This window comes from Lonchura striata, chromosome 6 (genome assembly GCF_046129695.1).
Source record: "Lonchura striata isolate bLonStr1 chromosome 6, bLonStr1.mat, whole genome shotgun sequence".
Taxonomy (NCBI): Eukaryota; Metazoa; Chordata; class Aves; order Passeriformes; family Estrildidae; genus Lonchura; species Lonchura striata.
The window spans coordinates 23,133,565-23,155,019 of record NC_134608.1 but is presented as its reverse complement, the minus strand read 5'-3'; the positions used below and the strand labels follow the sequence as shown (position 1 = coordinate 23,155,019).

General features: G+C 45.3%; 1 protein-coding gene across 1 annotated transcript; it reads right to left on the bottom strand.

Annotated features, from left to right (window-relative positions):
• Positions 1 to 6,068: 6,068 nt before the first annotated feature.
• TMED10 (transmembrane p24 trafficking protein 10) lies at positions 6,069 to 19,959 on the bottom strand. The gene is made up of 5 exons (XM_021542781.3): positions 19,718 to 19,959; positions 15,568 to 15,688; positions 11,190 to 11,263; positions 6,903 to 7,029; positions 6,069 to 6,467 (listed from the first exon to the last, which is right to left on the bottom strand). Exons 1-5 carry the CDS (start codon positions 19,943 to 19,945, stop codon positions 6,346 to 6,348), a joined length of 672 nt encoding a protein of 223 aa, XP_021398456.1. The 5' UTR covers positions 19,946 to 19,959; the 3' UTR covers positions 6,069 to 6,345.
• Between the last annotated feature and the right edge of the window lie 1,496 nt (positions 19,960 to 21,455).

Sequence of the window (21,455 nt, the reverse complement as noted above, 5' to 3'; positions counted from 1 at the left end):
CGACCCGGAACCGCTTCCCGCCGCCGCCGCGACCTCCGCGCTCCCGCCCGCCGGCCCCGCCCCGCCCCGGCGCGAACGCGCTTCCCCAGAAGAGAAGCGTCCAACGTTAGCTTCTCAGAAAGCTTCCAGGAGTAAAAATCTGTCTGACGGAACTGATTCATATTTAAAAAGTAATTACAGCCTCTTATTGTACACGTTAATGTTTGTTTTTGCTTAGCCGTGCTACACATAATATACATTATTGAGAAATAATTGACACGAGGGAGAACACACACATGGATAAACCACGATTGTACCCCAAGCACAAAGATCTGCTGGAGCAGTGAGAGCACTTGCAGCTGAGACACATTTCACACTGTTAATAAAGCATAGCCATCTCTGCGCCACTCACAGTTCATTGATTCTCTCTCGGATTAAGAAATAAACCTTCATAAATCTTAGAGCTGAAGTTGCAATTTCTCTGTCATGAAGAAGTATTTGCAACCGTAATCTTAGCTTTGTGATTCATTTTCTTCACAAACGATGCACACTATCATAATTTCAGTGTTTTATTTTCAAGGTTTTGCAGTCATAACTACAGGTGGGAGAGCGGAGTTGAATGATGGAGAACGTTCACTTCAAGATAGGTGATCCAATGCTTACAGGAGACCTTAGGAGCTGAAGCACGACAAAGCCCAGTCAGCTCTTATTTCACTGCCTTGGGAAGATGCTTGAAAAAATGAGCAGTGCTCCTTGCAAGGTCCTGAAAGCTAAAGAGTTGTTTGGCAATATACACACCTATTTGTAAGTTATACATCAACATCTATTTGTCCTGCACTGACACAATTTCCATACAAAGATGATGTCCTTAGAAGCAGCAAAGAGAGCATGTCAGTTTTAAGATCAAGAAGCTTGCAGTAATGAATGGAAAAGCTCAGATGTGTCTTGCTAAAGATCATTTGCTCCCTCCCTTGGAAGGAGAGTACTTGGGCAAATGTCACCTGGCAAATACTAATACTTTTTTTTAAATCCCCATGACAAAAGTCTCATGAAAATGGGATTAAGGAATTTAGAACAGTTGTAAAAAATCAGAAGACTAATTGAAAAAATCAATCTTCATTTTTCCTGATTGAAAAGTAGAGCCATCTTGACCATTGTTATCTATAGTATCTTACAAATTCTTCCACAAAATGCTTACAACTGTAGCTACCATCAGGTTTAGCCACCCCACAGCATTGCCTTTACTACCCTTTAAGAAGCAGGCAGTAGTTCTCACAGCAAGATGCCCCTAAGGTACTGCGGTACTTAAGTTCATTGGAATACAACTGAAGAATGCATACCTGACCTTACACTGTATTTTTCACTCAAGTATTTAAAGAAATCAGACCATCAAGCCCCCATCAAGGGGCAATGTGTCATTTTCTCTCTTGCAAAATGAGTATTGAAGGATGTATTTGGGTAAGGGTAGGAAAACTGTAATTTAAACAAATCATAGCAAACATCTGCCTTACTTCAAAGATCTCATTCATGGTTTTCAGAGTCAAGGCAGTACATTGGTTATATTACTAAGGAAATAACAGCCCACATATTACAAGGAAAATCAGCCCATGCTGAGAGAGAAGTGACAAGGCATCTATGTGGTTAATTATACTTAAGAAGACAACACCATGAAAATCCTCTTGAATATGTATAGCAAATACTTTATGTGTGAAGGAAGATTATCCAATCAAAGTACACTGTGGGAAATAAAAGCCCAGGCAGCTCACCCAAGGGTATGGGTGAGAAAATGCTAGAGAGTAAAACTCTGCAGCAGGTCAGACCAGAGCTGCCATGGGACATAGCAGGAAAACACAAGCACCTCATCTCCTCTGCTTGCTTCATCTATTGGTAGCTGTAGGAAGAGTATCCACCAAATAACCAAGGAAAAACAAGTTCTTATCATTACAGTTCCAACAGAACATCTTGGTGCAGTTTATGCAAAGATCACATAATGCAGTCAATTCAAAAGCTCAGGGGAAAGCTACCTCAGGAATATTAGTCGTGAAAGGAATTTAAGTGACAGGAAATCACAGAAGTGAGAGAAAGCAATGTGAGCATGGTCCTCTCATTGCTTTTTTGGGGGTTATGTGCCCCCAAAGGAAGTTATTCAACATGTACCTTTTATTGCAGAAATTGAAGTGCAAGACAAATTAGTCCTTTAGGAGATAGCAGCTTTCTCCAAACATGAGCTAAACCAATGATCCTCATAGCAAAGATCACTGGGATGGACACCAAGAGATCACAGGTCCTCTGGCAGGCTATGTCAGCGAGCTGGAAATGCAGATAGTAATGCATAGAGTTGGAGGTGATGGACCTCTGGCAATAGAAGAATAGAAGAGGAATCTGTTACTACAGTTTTGCAGAAAGTTTAAATCACTTCAGCCGCAGCTGAATGGAGACATTTCTAGTTCCTGACAGTCCTTCTAGTGCAAAGCAAAATAGGATTCCTACAAACACTACTGAGCAAATACAAATGTTTTAGTGAAGTGGCAAAGGCTTGGGGTCACTTGTTTCAGGCTAACAAAAAGGTCCAAGAAAAGCCAAGTCAGAATTTTTCTAAACCCTCTGCTCTTTCCAACTTCCTCAGAGAAAGGTTACCTGCCTCTGGTCTGCCAAGCTACCATACCACCACATGCAGTGATTTGGGGGAAGAAAAAACAAGCTCAAGTCTGACAAATTTTCCAGGTGGATAAGGGGCAGCAGAAAAAAACAACACTGAACTCCTGTAGTCTTCACCAGACCCAACCTTTTTCTTTGAAAGATTTATCCATTTCAGGTTTGCCATCTCTCCCAATAAGCCACCTTCAACTTAAGAGTTCATTTCCCAAAGATTTTGCTCACTAAAATCATGGCCGTCTCACACACCTGAAGGAAAAGTACAGCACAGGGACACAATTAAAAATATGAGAGACAGAAATATACCACATAAATTGACAGAGGTAAAAGAGAGGCCACACTACTTTCACAAACCTCTGCCTCAGGACCCATCAAAATGTATGGGCAGGAATCCCCTCATGATCTTGACAATCAATTGCCAAACTAGTTTGAGTCAAATGTCTCTCATCTGCTAGTCAGAAGATAACATAGATATACACTTGGGTTACTCTCACATACCTGAGCAGCTTCTAGAAAATGAGCAAATGTGTAAAATGTTCATCTCCTCCCACATGTGCGCAAACAGCAGCTGCAGTGGGCACCCTGTACAGGGTGCAGCCCACGCTGGCAGAGCAGGAGGCTGAATACACAAAGATAAACCTTACTTAGGCATGCTCACGTGCTGAGTTAAGTGCTGTGATAATTAAATCGTTAGTCACATTGACAAGTGGGTGGAAGAGGCTGGAAATATCTGATGCAGTTTGCTACAGGCAATCATAGATTTACCAGTGATGTATCTGTCACACACAAAGATGGGCTCAAACCCAACCATCTGCAACAGCTCAACTTTAGGCTATGCCCAGAAATGAAATGGAATGAAGACACCAGCCCTGCATCCCCCAGTGCTGTAATACAACCAAGACCAATTACCAACCTACCGCATGCAAGCAGCTGTATGATTTCACATACTCAAAATATTCATCCGGGGAAAGAATTTGCAGCGGCTAATCCTTATCCAGAGATTTGGGAATTTCCCTTCCTGAAATTTTCCCTGATATTACTAACTAGTTGTCTAGCATTTATCTGTCCCCAGTCTTGTTATGCAGCATATCTCACTTGGCTACTGCGTAACAAAAGGCTTGCAAGGTCAGCAGAGATCTGAAACATTTCAGTAAATACCTAGCCACCCTCATCAGTATCTGCCACTCACATAGTACCAACTCATCTTTGCAACAGTTTTCAATCTCCTCTCAAGTACAAAACTGATGCTTTTCAACAAACTAAATTTTACATGAGAGCTGATGGTGAAAAATTTGATCTTGTACCCCAGAGCACCAGCCCTTGTATCACTACCTGCCTCAAAATTCCTCCGCATAGACCAATATAATCAGGAAGCGGGGAGGGAAAAAGGCAAAAAATGGTAACCTGTATTAGGACACCTCACTTGCTGTGCTGGTCCCACTCCACAGAGAAGCATGTGCACCCTTCACAAGTCTAGAATTAATTGATACTAGAGAAGCCTAAGGCTTGTGAGGACTCTGTTTACTTGCTACTTCCTGTGACAGGTGAACTTTCAGGAAACAGCAGCCCACAGGAACATGCACAAAGAGGACAAGACTCACAGCAAGAGGTTGAGGTGGGTTGTTTTTCCCCAAAAAAAATTTTATTTGAGAAAGCTGACAAAAGTCTCCCAACCAAGTCATTACAGGTAATCCACACCAGTCCCCCACACCTGCTCCCCAGTAACTACACCAGTACAGTGAAGATCAAAACATAACACCAGAACAATGAGAGTGTAACAGTCACCTGGGGAACTTAAGGCCTCACCATCTTTTTTAAGATAACTTTGTACTCAGATAAGGATGGGGCGAGAATATCAAAACAGACAAGACTGGAAAAAGACCCTTTCTTGTACTGTCTTTTCAAGTTATATAAAACCAAAAGCAAAACCTTAACAGATCTACAGGCTTCAAACTGTAGGACCTAAAACTACTTTCAAATTACTTCTGTAATTCAGTCCTGTGGCACTGCTGCTGTTCTGCACTGTAACAGCTTTCAAAAACATACAAGGATAAAAATGGATGCAAGGGCAGAGGAGTGGACTTAGGATCCTAACATGTCTTTATCAAAAACCAAACAAATTAAAAGCAATCAAAGTACCTGCAGTGGAACTAACAACTCCAGGAACTGGGGAAATGCGAAGGACTAATGTATTTAGATGACAGGAGATCATCTTTTACATCCTCTTTTCCACTGCTTCACCCTGGACAACTGTTTCCTTCCTAGTAATAGATCAGACTAAAGTGAGAAATTATAAAACTATGCTTTTTTGAAACTGCTAGGCTGGGCCCAGGGCCATGACAACCCTGTTCCTATCCAGAAGTATCAAGACACAAGACACCAGAATGCTGTGCTGCTGAACCACTTGCTCTGAAGGAATGCACAGACGAGGAAAGAATTGTAATCACAGCCGAAAACCAGCAACAAGTCCAGAAAGTTAACCTGCTTTTTCCCAGCCTGGCTTTTTAAATATAGTGCCATCTGGACAGCTGAGAAATGGCAAGAAGCTGCTGTCTCTTGCTCTCTAGTACTGCACAGGAAAATAACAGGTCTGTTGAGGGCACAGTACAGACTGCCCCCTCAGTTGTAGAATTAGCCTATTCCCACCCTCTACTGCGTTTTTGCAGTTCACCCACATTCTTCCAACTCCTCTGCTACCCTGCACAGAACTATTGTACCCTCAGACCTCAATGCAGGGTACAGGCCAATGCCTCATTTGAACATCACCCTGCTTTGAGGTCTCATAAAGTGACATTCAGCCAGCTGCCTGGATAGATGAGAAGTCTCCTGCTCAATGTAAGACCAAGTTTCCTAGCATGACCTGCTCCCATCTGCTCTGTGACTGTATCTGACCGAGGCCTCCTGCACAAAAGGCTGTTCCTGACCTAGGTTTTCAGGAAAGCTGCTGCACCATTTTAAAACAAGAGAGGCAAATCCAAGACAAACATGTAGGGGAAGGGTGGGACCAAGGCTGGGTAGTTTATTTGAGCAAAGCAGGCTTCTTTCCAAGCTCAAACACACTTCTAAGCCTGCCATAGAAAGTTCCCCTTCCTCCAGGCTGAATCACTATATGCTCTGACCTCTCAGCACAAAGACACCAGCTCCCACAGGGAGAAACACAGAGGTCCACGACAGGGACCAAACCTTGGAAGACCCTCTATTCTCAGTCCCTGCTGGAATGATGAATCCTATTGCTTTGCACTCATCTCCATTTGCTCGAGGCTTAGATTCCAGCTAGTGAGGACAGGGAATCCCCCTGCTCTGCCCCAGTGTGACCTGCATGCCACCTAAAGAGCGCAGCAGGGTCAGGTGGTTCTGAGTAACACTGCAGTCACAGACAGATGGGAGACATCATCAAGCCATGATTATAGAAGGAGAATAGACAGTGCAAAAAATTTGCTGCAGCTGTCATGGAAACGTCTTTTTTTATTTAATTGCTGCCCCAGGAACACCCAAACCCATCATGACCTCCCCCACCCTCAACATCCAACAGGATTTCACAAGTCCCCCATTGCCTCCGATGTTCAGGCTCCCCTCCTGCTTTAGGGTCCAAGTTCCTCCAGAGAAGCTCCAGTCAGTGGGTATCATCTGTGAGATGGCTCCAGGAGGCCATGGCTAGGTCCCAGCGGTGTCCAGCTGGGTCTGACAGGAGGGGGAAGAAGATTTGCTCCTTTACTCAATCAGCTTCTTGGCCTTGAAGAAGCGACGCAGGTAGAAAACCTGCCAGGTGGCCAGTCCGATGAGACAGCACATGGAGAAGATGCTGAAGTACAGAACCCGTGTGTTTGTCGACTCTGAAACAGACAACAAACCATTGCACCTGAGTCTGGCATCACAGGATGCACCCTGAGATGGCAAAATTCCCAGGACTTCTTCTCCTCCCTCATGCAAAAGCAAGACAGCATGAAGGCGAGGGCACCTGAGAACCAGCAGCACTTGAGAATAAAAGCAGAGAGAACAACAAGGATAAAAAGAAGGAACAAGGTGAAGCTGTGGTTAATGGGCAACATTGAATGGAGTAATTCCCATTAGGAATGGAGACAGAAAGAAATGATTTCTAGAGACAGAACAACAAGACTCAGTGACTGCTTCAGGTTTCCCTTACTAGGAACAGAGCAGGCAGAGAACACTATAATTGCTTCATCTCCAAATGCTGCCCTAATAACACATTTAACAGAAATGAGGGGTTTTAGAGTTCCAGCCCTCTAAAGGGGCACACAGTCTCTCACCATTTGTGTCCCTCATCTCCTCTTCTCGTTTCTTCATATAGGCAAAGTCATTAACGATGGACTCTGAAAGATCTTCCAAACGCCTCAATTCTACTTCCAGTGGTTTCAACTTCTCCACTTTAGCAATCTAGAAAACAGGAGACTCGAGTCACTGAAACAAAACCAAAAGCTCCCACATGGGTTTTTACTGCCAGTTTGAACCACTCCTCCCCACACACTACAGATCTGGGGCATCCTTCCCCTCGGGAAATACCTCTGCAAGCCAGAAACTACCATTGCATAAAACACTATCACTTCTCCCACCTGTTTTCTGAAACACACTTTCCTACTACTCCTCCTACACAATGGAGGAGCACAGCATGCATGCAAGCACACTTCTTCCTTATTCGGCTTAATGTTAGCTTATTCACAGTTGGCTTCTGAGGAGTGGGTAGAAGATCTTGCCACATAACTAAACCTCCAGTGAGTATAAGTCACAGACTGAGATACAGTTGACTAACTTAAATATGTATACGATGCAGTTCCACAGGCACACAGGCTATTAGCACCGAGACTCCCTTCACTAATGCCCCAGAGCCCCAGCAGCAGCAGCTTGATTATCCCGCAGGAGCTCGGGGCTTTCATCCGTCAGACACAGGCACCGGGTGGCGCTGCGGGGCCGCTGCCGGCCCAGCTCCCGACGGGAACAACCCGCTTCCCTCGGGAGCGCTGGGTCATCAGGGACATCGCCTCTGCCCCATCGCCCAGCCCAGGGCCCCATGGCTCACACGCTTGGTACCCAAAGCAAAAATCCGCTGCAAAATTCAATTAGAAAGCACAGCACACAACAGCAGCTATTTAAGTTGAATGTGTAGACGTGTCGCTGCCCCAGCTGTGGCGATAACCTGACGCAAGCATTACATAAAACCTTTGACACAGGGACACTCGAAGCTAACTGCAATTCCTGACACTTCTCCAGGGCTTGGGTAACTGCGGTTTTGAATAGAACTTTGCCACAACGGCCAGATGCTGAGTCCCCAGGTAATGCAGCAGAGGAAAAATGAGTTACAGAAAACACACCAAGCATCTGCAGTTCACTACCAGCCTCAGCCTCACAGGATTATTAGATATAAGCTACATGGTGACCATCTCTCAGTGATCCATGCTGACAGGCAGGCAAGAGGGTACCCAGCACGAAGGTATCCCCAAACTGCCACTTCCAAATGCAGCTGCCTGGGCATCAGAGCCAGAGCTGAAGAGATGCTCGTGACCAAGGCCGTGCTAGCTAATCAGCCCTTCCACTGAAGGGTCTCCACATGACACACATATCCTGGCAAGCAGCAAGCCATCAAACAGTCATCTGAGGGGTTTTATGCTGAGGCAAGCTGTATATTATAGCTGTGCCACCACAGCAGTGTCACTTTGGAGTGTGTTTGAGAGGAGAGGTAGGAAGGAGTAGGTTAACCCCCTCCTGCTTTCTAGTCAATAGGCTGTAATAACAAAACCCTGTGGCCTGGCCTCATATCTACCAGCAGAGAGCTTTGCTGAAAAACTGGCACAAGTCTGCATGTCAACAACCCAGACTCTACTGACACTGCTAGGGCAGCAGGTCTGTAACACACACAGTGTCTTGGGCAGCTGTACTGACAACCTAGCCTTGCACTGACCAACTCCATTATCTTCCTTGAGGATTCACTTCCTCATCCACAGAAGGCTACAAGGATTCCACTGGGAAAAAAAACAAGGTTTATCTGCTTCATCTGCATCCCTTCAGCTGCTCTTAACAGATGTAGCTACAATCTAATAGCTACTTTTAGTTATGCATGTAGTCCAAGATGTGTATCCTGAATAACGGAATCAATCAGAGTGGAAAGGACGTCTGAGATCGAGTCCAAACTAAGACCTACCACCACGACAACTAGACCATGGCACTAAGTATAATTTCCACTCTTTCCTTAAACACCACAATGTCTTTGGGCAGTCCTGGAACCTTTTACTCCTAATGAACCCAATATGCACAGCTGCTCCAAGAGATTTTGTAAAAAAGCCCACCAAGCATCTGTGGTGGAATATCATCATCCTAGAAAGAACACCTGGACCATCAGCACCAGGATAACAACTCCAATGGGCTTCCCAGGGGTCACCCAAAGATTTGTCAAAGCCTAACTCTCTTCTAGCATAGAAAGAGATACACTATAGCCAAGAACTGATAAGGGGTAGTTGATGTGGGAAAAAAACTAGATCATCAAGCATTCTTAGTGCCATCAGAAATCTTTTCACTTTCATGTATCTTCATTTCTACTTCTTGAATGGATAAAGTTATTCCTCCCAAACACAGATAATTAAGAGATGAGATTGCAGTCAGATTTTCTAATCCGGCTCACTATTCCAGCCGCTTTGCTCCAAGAACGTCTGGATCTATGAAAGTCTATGCAGCCAGACTTGGACAGTATCAGTGACCCTCATTAAACTCCCTGAATCAAGTCTCCTTGCAGCAATTCAGCAAGAACTAGGACTGTACAACAGGTCACTGGTACCCAACAACACATGAACATCACAAGCAAAAGGCTCAAAAAGGCTCAATTCCATTGAGAAACCCGAGCAACATTCCTGCCCTCTGAGACCTTACAGCAACTTGTCAAGTCAAAACTCACAACTACTACTGCAAACTGAGGAGATGGTGAAAAAAAAACGCACACTCCAAAGCAGTGTGGTTAAACATCTATAGCAGCTGTATAAATAATAAATCAGTTTGAGTCCTTTGTAGACATCTGTTCAACAAGGCTCAATACAGTCTACAACTCTGAGAGGCTCGTAAGTCCAGGATACTTTCCAGGGCTGCAAAGATCTGCATTTGGTATCAAGTGGGACTGCAAGTCTAAATTCTTCTTTTCGTGTATTTGTCCATGGATCTTTTCCCTCAATGAGCATAAGAGATGCATTTATTCCAAGACAGTTGCATCAGTACAGCCAGTGAGTATGTAGATACACAGGCATACAAGAACCTTCCTGCACAGCACTGGTGCTTCTACAGTAAAGTAACTCAGTAAAGTGCACTACAGTACAGTAACTCTATAGAGTATGCTGTGGGGTGGTATTTAAAGGGATTTTTAAATATAACAAACATAATCCTCCCAGTTACGCTCTCAGGGATTCACCCCATAAAATTTCAACATCTTGAAATGCCTCAGTAGCAGGTTAACAAACAGATGGTCCTATGAGTGCTCCACTCTTCCCTGACCCCAAGCACAGTTTTACTCTCCATGTAGGATGTGCTCCAGACTGACTTAAGCTATGATTGCTCTGCTCTTCCTTGACCCCAAGCACCTCCTTACATCCACATAGGAAGTGCTCCCAGCCAACTTAAACCACGCAAGACCAGACAGCCCAAAGTTTGAAAGGATATAAAAATACCAGCATGACCACCTCAGATTTTTGTTAATTTTCTATCTGAAACCATGCATAGCCTCCTCTGCTACCCACTCTCCTCTCTTTGGATCTCCAATGCTCTTATGCACAGAGGACACAGCCACAGCAATCATTTGTGGAACTCTTTCTCCACCAATAATTCTCAATTTCTCAAGCACAGGCTCTATACTGGGGGATGACATATCCCAAATTCTAGTGAGCCAAAAGCATGATAGCTGCCATAAAAATTCAGCATTCAAACCAGTCAGGATTGTCTCAGCCACAACATAACTGCTGCTCTACACAGCTGGCTCTTCGGTCTAAGCAAGGTATGTCCTCCTAAGATGGAAATGTTTAGGCTTTTATGCCTGTTTCCAATGTCACGCCTTCAAACCAAATACCCATTCCACAGCAGCCACTACTCTGCCAAACACCTTTACATTGATACACTGCCAGTTCTTAGAAACACACAAGAGCCATTTCAGGCCTGCTGAGCCAGTATATCTTATAGGCAGGAAGGTAAGAACAGCAACATGGAAACTTGACCTTTAAGACAGGCTCTGATATTAACTTAAGATGACCTCTGCTGCAGGACCTAGGGGAACTTCACCTCTCAGTGTCTTGTTGCCTCTAAATGCCAATGCCCAGAAGCTGGGTCATGCTGTTGTAGCAAAGAAATTCACACATTAGGCTCCAGTTCCCAGAGTACAAAATCAATTCTAGTTGATGTTTGTATTTTTTTTTCCCCTCCCATAACACACAAAGCTTCACTGCAATTGTAGTTCGCAGACAGGCTTTCATCACCACTGGGAAAACAGCTTCCCATCAGGAGCCCAGATCTACAAAAGCATCACGTGAGTGCTGGGAAAGGGAAGCAGTGCAGGCAGCCAGGGGACATACCTCCTCGTAGTTCTTTGCTTCAACACCATGCTTCATATCCAGAGTCACGAGCTGGTCCGGCATCCTCCCTGTTCCTGGAAGCATAATGAAAGGATTCCTTGTGTGAAGCGTTCAGCCTGCCAGGAAATCACCAGCTCTTCCCACCAGAGAGGAAGAACTCAAATCCCTCCCCTCCCCTCCCTCCATGTCTGCAGCTAACTGCGGAGGCAGCACAGTCCAGCCTAAAAATACAGAGACTTCACAATAAATCCTGGCTGAAGGACAGCCTCCCAAATATAATCAGAACAAGCTGTAACTAAAAGCACTGAGTGTCTACAAGATGCAAATCACTGTAAAAACTGCAGAGGATTAGAACATGAACACCAGCTGCTATGAGACAGCCTAGTGAAAGACAAGTCACCGGAGGTACAAATATTCAACTGGGAGGCCCACGTTCACAGGAAGTGAACAAGCAACTTGTCAAGGTTACTGGGGCTGTAAATGGCTTTACACTCAAAGGAGCAATTGATAAACTGCTGCAACTGAGGAACGCAGCCTACGAGGACCAATGACCCTGACATACTGGAACATCTGCAGAAGCCAAGGCAATCCCTTTACCAACCATCTCAGATACCCAAGAACCACACTGCTAATGCAGCAAGAGGCTTCTGAAGCTGGGAAAACACTGCCTCAGAGCTGCCAGCTGGATCCACATAAACAGTGCATAAGGCTGCAATCACCAGCAAAATAGGCATCTTTCAAGGCTGATACCCCCAGGCTAGGGAAACCTGTGGCTTGTAGCTTCTTTCTACTGCTACAAACTGTCACATCTGAGAACATTCACAAGAAGGAAAGAAATATATAAGACTGTGATATCAGATACCCTAAAAAATACTGCATAACAGCTTATCTGAGTATCATTCTCTACTATGCCACCCACCAAGAAAATGTCTGTATGTAACACATTTCCAAATCCCAGCACATTGGGACATACAGCTGTCCTCAGCCAGCTGCCAGCAAAACACAAGGTCTGAATTTACTTAAACTATGAATTTCAGAGTCTCTATCCAGGAGCATGTCCAATACTCACATTTTGTCTCAGAAGGCTGCCAGGTGGGCATTCCCTCACTCCACAAACAAATTCAATGTACAGGTTATGCTGGGTCCAACTTCAGTTGGGGCTAGGAAAATATTCCAAATCTTCAATGCAACATCCCCTAATTTTTCCTCTACCCACTCACTGAACAGCTCTTCAATACCAGAGCAGAATCAGCTTTTACTGCTAGCAGGACAATAAATAATACTGATAAGATGGTGCACATCAGTTACCAATTGCTTCTTAAATTTCTTTATGGGAATGCACTATATAAGAGCCCAACAGATAAATTACGATCAGGATGAAATTTTTTTGTTTTCTTAGAAAAGACCGGTTACTGTAAGAAACCCCTGAAGTCCCAGCACTGTTATTTAACAGACCGGCTGTATACAACCCCCAGTACTCCCTTCTCCTACCACAAGTTTTGACTGCTTATGCCACACATGTTACTGGCATGCATGGAGACAGGGAGGTAGGACAGACAACAGTAGCTGTAGGAAAAAAAAAAATCACAGCACACAGTTCAGTGAGAGTTTTTTTTAATGGTGCTTAAGTTATAGCAACTTGAGTTGAGAGGTGAATTTTGTAAGAAGAGATGAGAAAGATGAAAAGACCAGTGAACAGAACAGAACTAGAAGAATAAATCTGCTAGACTGGAAAGGAGAGCTGCCAAGAGACAGTAAGAAACTAGAAACCATAAAGCTGCCAGATGCAACGGGATGGAGAGCAGACATTTTGCAAGAGGTTAACATTATCAGGAACTGGCAGGGGAAACCTCAAGCCGCTCTCCTATAAGTTTACTAAGGCCAAGGCAGCTCCCTTCACACTCATCATCAGATCCTCAGAAACCCCTTGCTTCTCCTGCAGCCAAGGCTCACCAGAGCAAGCTGGATCAGCAGCAAAGAGAAAAACAATTGAGATTTAGAGATCAGTAACTAAACTGACACCTACATTCCTCAGGTCTTCAAGGGTCATCTCACATGAGCTGTTTCCTGGGAAACTAGGAGAGCTTTTAATTTGCAAAGTCAGTGGAAAAGCAGGATGGTTGAACTGAATATCAAAAGGTTTTCCCACAGGAATTCCTGAAAAAATGAGTCCTAACACTCTTAAGAAAGTTTGGGAAGAGAAGGATTACAGAAGGAGCATACAGTTAAAGATTAGCACACAAAAGAGCCCTAAAGGGAAAATGCAGTGAGACCAGGCTGTTCACCTGAGATCAGCATATTGTGGGAGAGTAAATGTGCCAGGAAGTAGAGCACTGGTCAGGAAGCCAGGACCATACTGCTCAGAAGAGGGCAAAAAGCCCATCAGGCAAATATCCACAGCTCCAAGAAGCACCCTAAGAACTCCTCCACTCTGATAAGGTGAACCTTCAACATAGGATCTCTTTCTCACTTCCTCTTCTTCATTTCTGTGGTTATGGATTGAGAAATCCCGGTTGCTTGGACCCCTCAGATCCAACTGCTCTAGGTTTCCTCTACCAACAGTCTATGTCTTTCAATACTCCACAAACATCCTCCTTGGCTGCTGCCGTAAGTCCTGATTACTTACTTGGACTGGGAAAAAGACCCTAATCTTTAAAGAGAAACATGGAAATTAAACAGACTTGGTAAGTTCCCCCACTCCCATGCTGACCTTACAGAGGAAACAAGGTACTTCCTTGTGACGTGGTTACTTCTTTCCAAGTACCTTAACCAAGTCCTGCAGATGATCAAACCTCACAGTGTCATGTCCCTTACTTTAATACCTCCTTGACTTCCAGCACAGACATGGGAGGTCTGGAGATACTCCAGGTGGAAACTGGGCACCTGGGTCCAAAAAGAAAACCTCCAGAAGAGGATCCAGTTGCTCTGTTGATTAACTCTGTATTTCGGCAGCTCAGTGCCCCCCAGGTCATTAAGGTAGAAACTGCATTTAGAACTACTTCTCAACTTTAAAACAAACTTCCAACAAGGGAGTCAGGGAAAAAACATTTTGTACAATCAAAACAGCTGTAAGGGGCTCAGTCTAGGCAAGAAACCTCTGCTCAAAAGCACCGAACTAAGAGTCTAGACACAACTAAAGAAAGAAACCTTTCCCACTTCAGTGTGTGATCACATGGAAGCTCTGAAAAGGTCTACAGGACTGTCTGGAGACTTCTCAAATACCCAGGTGTTGGAAAGTAAATAGCAGGAGTGACTCCCAGATGAGTCACTCGTGTCTGCATGTCTCAATGTGTTAGGGATCATTTGGAAGTCCTACTTTTGGAGTAAAATAAAAACATAATCCTGAGCATTTGGTGTTACAGAGGTGTTACAAGGCAGATCCCCCCAATCCCAGCAAATACAGCCTTCTCTTTCTGTAAAGTTCTCTTCAACTTGCAAACTGTTTACATCTTATATATGGAGCAGAAATAGCAAAACAGCAGCTGCCTTTCAACTGATTTGAGGAATGCTGCTAGTGAATGCTCTGTGAAACCCTCTGGGATCTTTTAGGGTAAGACCTAAGAAAAACTGGGCTCAAGGAGCAGAACTCTGACAGTAACCATGAAAAGATGTAGCATCTACAAACTTGCATGCACTTACACCACCACTGATGAGACTAGAGCCCATACGTTGGCCACTTTCAGCACGTCTGTCCTGAAGCTGAGCTTGGGCAGTACACGCGTCACACTCACAGGAAACAAGCCTCAGCACTCATTAGGCAACCATCCTTGTAGCACAACTGAGAAGCTGACGTCCTGCTCATTTCCCCTTCCCTCTATTGACCACTTCAAGAGCAGTTGTGGGTGCAAATCAAGGACATATTCCCTATACACACACAATCCAGCCTCATTAAATAGCTGCCAACCTATTGCAGGATAGCTGCCAAGAACACATTGTGCATAGATCACATTCTAACACATTGGGAAGAAATGGCCCGCTGGGGTGAAGGGAGAGGTCCTGGAGATTAAAGCACCCAGCTCTGTCCTGGCTCAACTCCAAGATGGGGAAAAGCATGAAAGTGACAAAAGAAGTGTGATTTGCTCATTGGTACTACTACCACTCATTGCAACTGTGGTGACCTCTGCAGGAGAAATGCCCAATCCCCCTTTCAGAGGAAACCCAAGTGCTCTACACAACAACCACAGACAATTACTTCAAATGCAACAGAGCAGATGTTCTGCAGTGAGACTGGGCACAACTTCGTGAAGATCAGCTTTAAAAGTCAAAAAGTGGTCTGTGGATCACACTCAGGATCACTTTGCTCATATTTCTAAACCACATAGATACACAAACGTGATCAGAAGCTAGAAACAGCCAGCACACCTTTCATTTCACTTACCCACAGGAAGCTTGCTCTCAAAGCAGGCCTCGAACATATCATAGTCTTCAGTGGTGAAGGCAAACTTGCCCTTGGTGGCATCCTCCTTGGCATACAGGATATGCCCAGCCGAGTCAGTTATCTGTAAGAGGGACAATGAAGGTAAGAAACATAGTACTTCGCTGCCGTGAGCTCATGCTGCCTCATTGCTCTTGCTCTCAGCAAGAGTAATCCTAGCCTCCCCTTTGGATCTGCTGCTTTCAACAGTTTCCCTCCTTCTTTGTGACTACATCAATTCCTCCCCTCCTCATCCACACACCAGGAGCTGACAAAGTCAGTGACTAAAAAGTAAATACTGACTCTTAAATCCAAAAACCACCCATCAACCAAAAAACAGCACCCTAGCCCCCCACAAAAAACAAAAAAACAAAAAACAAAACCACAAAACAAAACAAAAAAACCCACCAAAAAAAAAACCAAACCTACTGACCAAAGAATAATAATAAAAAAAAAATCCCAAACTGAAACCCACTAATTTCTCTTCCTCCTATGAATCCCCAATACAGATTACATGTAAGGACTATAGCTGAACCAAACTGTTATTAATTGCCTTTATTTTGCAAGCAAAATTCATGAATTCCCATAGCAACAGAAATAGGGAGAAGACTTATGGGACAAGAGTCACATTCCCCAGAAGATGAAATGGAGAAGGGTACATCTATTCCTCTAGAAACGAACCATGAGTGTGGCCCTGAGTTACACAAGGTTTGGGTGCCAAGATCCATAAAAGTGGCCACTTCAGAGGACAATTCAGACTACACAGACAGAATAATGACTGCTTTGCACTAAGTCTATAAAACTACTAAAAATAGGCAAAAACTGTGGAAGGTCTACAAAAATGCTTCAACAAAGAGTATAAAAAGAAAGGACACGCATTTTGTGACGCAAACTTGAAAATAATTGTGCTCAATTAAAGGCTCCATCCAGCTGAAACACTCTGACCAGGGAGAGGGGTGAAAAAAATGGAAGGTGTTACAACACTGCATGAAAATGAACAGCGTGTATTCCATTGGAATGCTTCCCATTTTCCCTCAACGCTAATTTTTAAGAGGTATGTCTGAAACAGCATGCATATTGAAGTTGCTAGGGGTCTTTGAAAGACTTAAGAGACAAAGAAAGTAAAGAGTTTGGGAATAATTTTAATTGTAAGACAAAAAACCACAAAATAATTTGTGGCATGGAAATGGTAAGTCAGGCATTCTATTTTATTCCAGCCTTTTTCTCTGTACAAAAGCCATGCAAAAGGGCTATGTACCCGGAACTACTCTACAGAAACACTCTTTATTCTTATTAGAGCATCTAATTAACTCTCTGGCATTGGATTTAAAACGTGTGGACCTACTCATGGGTGAGAGTTGCTGCATTAGGCAGGAAAAACGATCAACTATATAAACTCTCACACTTTATGGTATAAACCATAGCAGGCAAGGCTTTAGGAACAAGCTTCCTCTATAAATACATTATCCCACAATGGCCTGTTAGGGGATTTGCTGTAGCTGCCCTTGCATCATATGCTGTCAAGTGTCTGAGAACAATGAGGAACACTCTTCCCCACGCAGCAGCTCAGAGCTGTACCTGTTTTCAAGTGGCAAGCAGATGAAAGCACACCTGCACAGTCAGGTGCAGGCAGCTGTGCTGCCATTCCCTTGTCACAAGCCACCAGGCACTGGGAAGCACTGGGCCCAAGTGAGCAGGCCCATCTGCAGTAGAGGATTGTGTATGTTTGACCATGCCAACACAATGTAAAAGCCTGTGATTTGGCCACAACATGGCATGTGCTGTTTTAGAGGAGGGGTCATGATTAACCAAGATGCCTCATCAGCATGACATACATTCTGCACACCAGGCTCTCCATCACAAAAAGTAGTCAGAACAACATAGCTCTCAGATACCCCTAGTATTTTCCTATGCCTTTGTAGGCACCAGAGCTAATCTTTATGCAGCTTGATCCATTTTTGCCCTTTGCAGCTCACAAACGGCATTCTGGACAGTAAAAGCTTTGCTATCCACTTTCATCAAAACTGAATAGCATTACCCAAATCAGCCAAATACACTGCCCATTCAGCCGGGTGTGCGGGGGCGGGACAGGCTGCTAATAGCCCAGCCAGAACGCTTGTGGGGGAGTCGACCTGAAAGGAATTTTTCATGCTATTCTAACGTTATTTACGGTAAGGCAATCCCCTACAGACAGGGCATTGTTTGCCCTTGACAAACAGCCCGATACCGTCGGGCTCGACAATGGGGCAGAGGCACGTGGCTGCCAAACGGAGCTCAGGCGCCCCCTCGCAGCAGCCAGCTGGCCGAGCCCGCGGATTCCTGCAGAACAGAGGGTGCCACTGTTAGCGCCGGGCTGTCACACACAGCTCAGCTCACCGGCAGCAGCCCAACTGAGCCTGGACAGAACTGACTACCAACCTCCTCCCTCTTCTGTTCGCTGGCCCAATCCAGGGGGCCAAAGCAGACCATCCAGTGCAGAACAGAGTACCTGCAGACATCATGTCCTGAACTGACCTTTCCTACACAGACCACAGAGAAAGCAGGCACCTGTCAGAGGTTTCAGCACTTATAACAAGCCCAGCACATTGGGAGGACACAGCATACCTGAACAATAAGAAGGAAAGCAAGAATTTGCATACATTACTTTTTCACCTTTGTAGCTTTTCAAACTACACATGACTTTTAAAAATTAATTCATTTTATGGCGTGAACAAAAAAGAACTTCTGTAAGCAGTACCACCCAATACCAGCTTCATAAGCAAAGCCAACCGAGACTTAAACATGGGAATCACAGGTTCACCATCATCTCCCTAAATAAGTTCTGTGTCATAAAAGTGAGTTTTGAAAGAGACCCTGGGGCCAACTGACCTAAGAGTGGGCAACCTGAGAACCAGGAGGCTTGGTTACCAAGCAGTAAGAGACATGGGAACATAGCACTCCATCTGAAATACATGTGCCTTACCAGGCAAATACTACATCCACATTTTAAAGCCTTATTGCTGCTTGGCTCTACGTATACGCAGACAAGTTTCCTCTAACAAATGAAGCAAGAACAGAACCACATGATTTTTAAACAGTATGACTCCAGAAGAAGCCTTCCTTAGCCATAACCAGCTACAACTGTCAAGAGTGCCAGGGCCTTCAGGCATTGGTAGGCAGATGCTGGAAAAGCAATCTGATTTCAGGATGCCTAAAATATTCAAGAACACCAAGTTCAGAAGCTCCTGAGCAGACCATTCTATCTCTGTTTGCGTGCTTAGTATTGAAACCTTTGGGAATGTAGACAGAAATAAAAAAGTTGCCAGAAGGCTTGTTATGAACTGACTATGTAGCAACAGACCTTATTCAGCTAGGATGGAATTTTGAAGAAAGCCTAGGAAATGCAGATTGTGGGCAGAATTTAAGTGAAGCTGTTGAAGTTTTACAACTGTGTGTCACACAGGTGTATTAGTCATGAGTATTCTGCAAATCCTGTACTTCCTGAAGATTCTTCAGGATCATTTTCTTCCCTGCAGCAAATATCTGCCTACCTAAAACCCATGCAAGCCACGACACAGCAAGATGAGAATAGCCAATTTGGGTACCAGAACCTGGTACAGCAAAATTTTCTCAGCCCCCATTCCACTGTGCCAGGATCCGGTTGTGCCAGGCCCTAAGCATGGAGGGAGCCCTCGGAAAGCCACGTCACCATAACTCTTTCCTGCTCACACGGTGTCAGCAGCATTGGTACAGCTTTATCGGGGCGGCCCATCTCGCCAGGCGCCGGATAATCCGCATCGTGTGCGGATTAAATGGCAGACTGCGGGACGGGCGGCTGCAACTCGATCTTTGGGGAGAAAAAGCTCCTATGTGGCTCAAGCTGAAGCTGGGCTCCCTGGCTGCCCAGCACCCGGAGCTCCTGGGCGGGCTGGTGGCCGCTCGCACAGGGCGAGTCCCGCGGCGCGGCGCAGGCCGGGCCCGGCGGCTGTCGGCTCACGCGTGGGCCGGTGCCACGCGTGGAACACGTCACCCCTGCCTTCCTTCCTTCCTCTCCCGCCCCGCACAGCCGGCGAGGGGAGGCGGGGCCGCGCCGCCCGCCCCGGCCACCCCCGCCCCCGGCCGGCCGGGGCCGCACCTTGAGGTTGGCGGAGGGTCCGGCGGAGGAGCCCGGCGGGGCGCTGATCTCGTACTCGCCCGTGACCAGCGTGTCGCGGTGGATCTCCTCCCGCAGGCACTTCCGCGCCTTGCCCGGCAGCTGGAAGGAGATGGGCCGCGCCGGGCCCACCAGCAGGAGCAGCAGGAGCAGCGGCGGGAGCGGGGCCCGCCCGAGGCGGGGGCGGCCGGGCAGCGGCGGCAGCGGCATGGCGGCGGCTGCGAGCGCGGCGGGCCGGGCCGGGCCTGCCTCCGCCGCACGTGACCGCCGCCGCCGTGCGTCACGGGGCGGGGCGGGCGGGGCGGGGCACCGGGCCCCGACCCCTCCGCGGGGTGTTTCCTTAGGAAACGCAGGACTTATGAAGGTTGTCCAGCAATGGCTGACGGCAGCGAGTAATGGTGGCTTCGCTCGTTAAAGAATTGGAAAATTAGAGCAAAACCGAGCCGTGCTCCGAGGCACGGCAGCACTCTGAATGTCCGTGAGACTGCCTCGCGGCTGGGGATCTTCACTGGGAGAGACACTTGCTGTTTATTGTATGGGGTTTTTCAGTTTTGAGGAGTGACTTCTCTCTTCTTCACACAAGAAAATTCAGTTTTATCAGATGTCTTGCTTCTTTGCATCAATGCCTTGCATTTAATAGGAGTACCCAAGTGTTTTTAACAGCAAATAAAATTATAATGATTTTTGAAGACATTACTTTTTTCTCTCTTCCAGCATATACTCAGATCTACTTTTTCTTCTCTTTTTTTTTTTTCTTTTTTTTTTTTTTCTCTCTTGATATATTTTATTCTTCAGGAAGATTGCATTGGGTAACCACTGATGAGCTTTGGGCTGCTGCTTCCCCTGGCACCGCATCACCTCCATCCCCAGCCTCCTGGCCTGGCAGTGGAGCTGCCGGGAAGGGCACACACGGCTGGGAGCAGTGACCTGTTCTGCGGCATAACCTGCGAGCAGGGAGGAGGAAAATTGCACAGGTGTGTGGCTATGGTCACCATGGTTGCAGTCAGCTCCTGGGATCAGCTGCAAACATTTGGGTGTGCTAAGATGTAAGGAAAAGCAGGAAGAAAGAAATGGATAGTAACATTGCTAGAGAGCAAAATATCTTTTTTATTTCTGTTAGCTTGAGTAAAATAAATTACACCATTGTTCCACTTTTATTCCTTTAAACATCACCAGCTGTGTTCTCTGGTCAAAGCATGTCTTTAATGGCAAGCAATAACAAGGAGTTGGTACAAACTACAAGAGGCTTTAAGTGGCAAATTTCATGCTTGGATGTTCACCTGTGGAGCATTTTAAAGAACAATTCAGTGCTTTTGCCCGCTTGTGCTCATACCTACTGAGAAAATATGATGAAGCTCTCCTTCAGGAACAGACACTAAGCCCAAATGTGCAGGGATAAAGTGACCTCATACTTGGAGGGAAATAAAAAACTTTTACCAAAAAAATCACAAAAAACCCCCAAAACAACAAAAACCTCCCAGCACCAAACATTTGCCCTTACTTTAAGCTCCAGTTTATTGTTTGAAGTGGGATTTACAGTCACTTGATGGAATTTCAATACATTTTTAACTCTCTTATTAGTTCAAAAACTGTCCCTTACTTGGACAATTAACTTATTTGAAATGTAACCATAATAAATAGTTTGCTCTTTTTGCAATATGTCGAAGTATATTTGCAAATTAAAACATTCTTTCCATTGCAGTGCTTAAGGCAGAAAGAG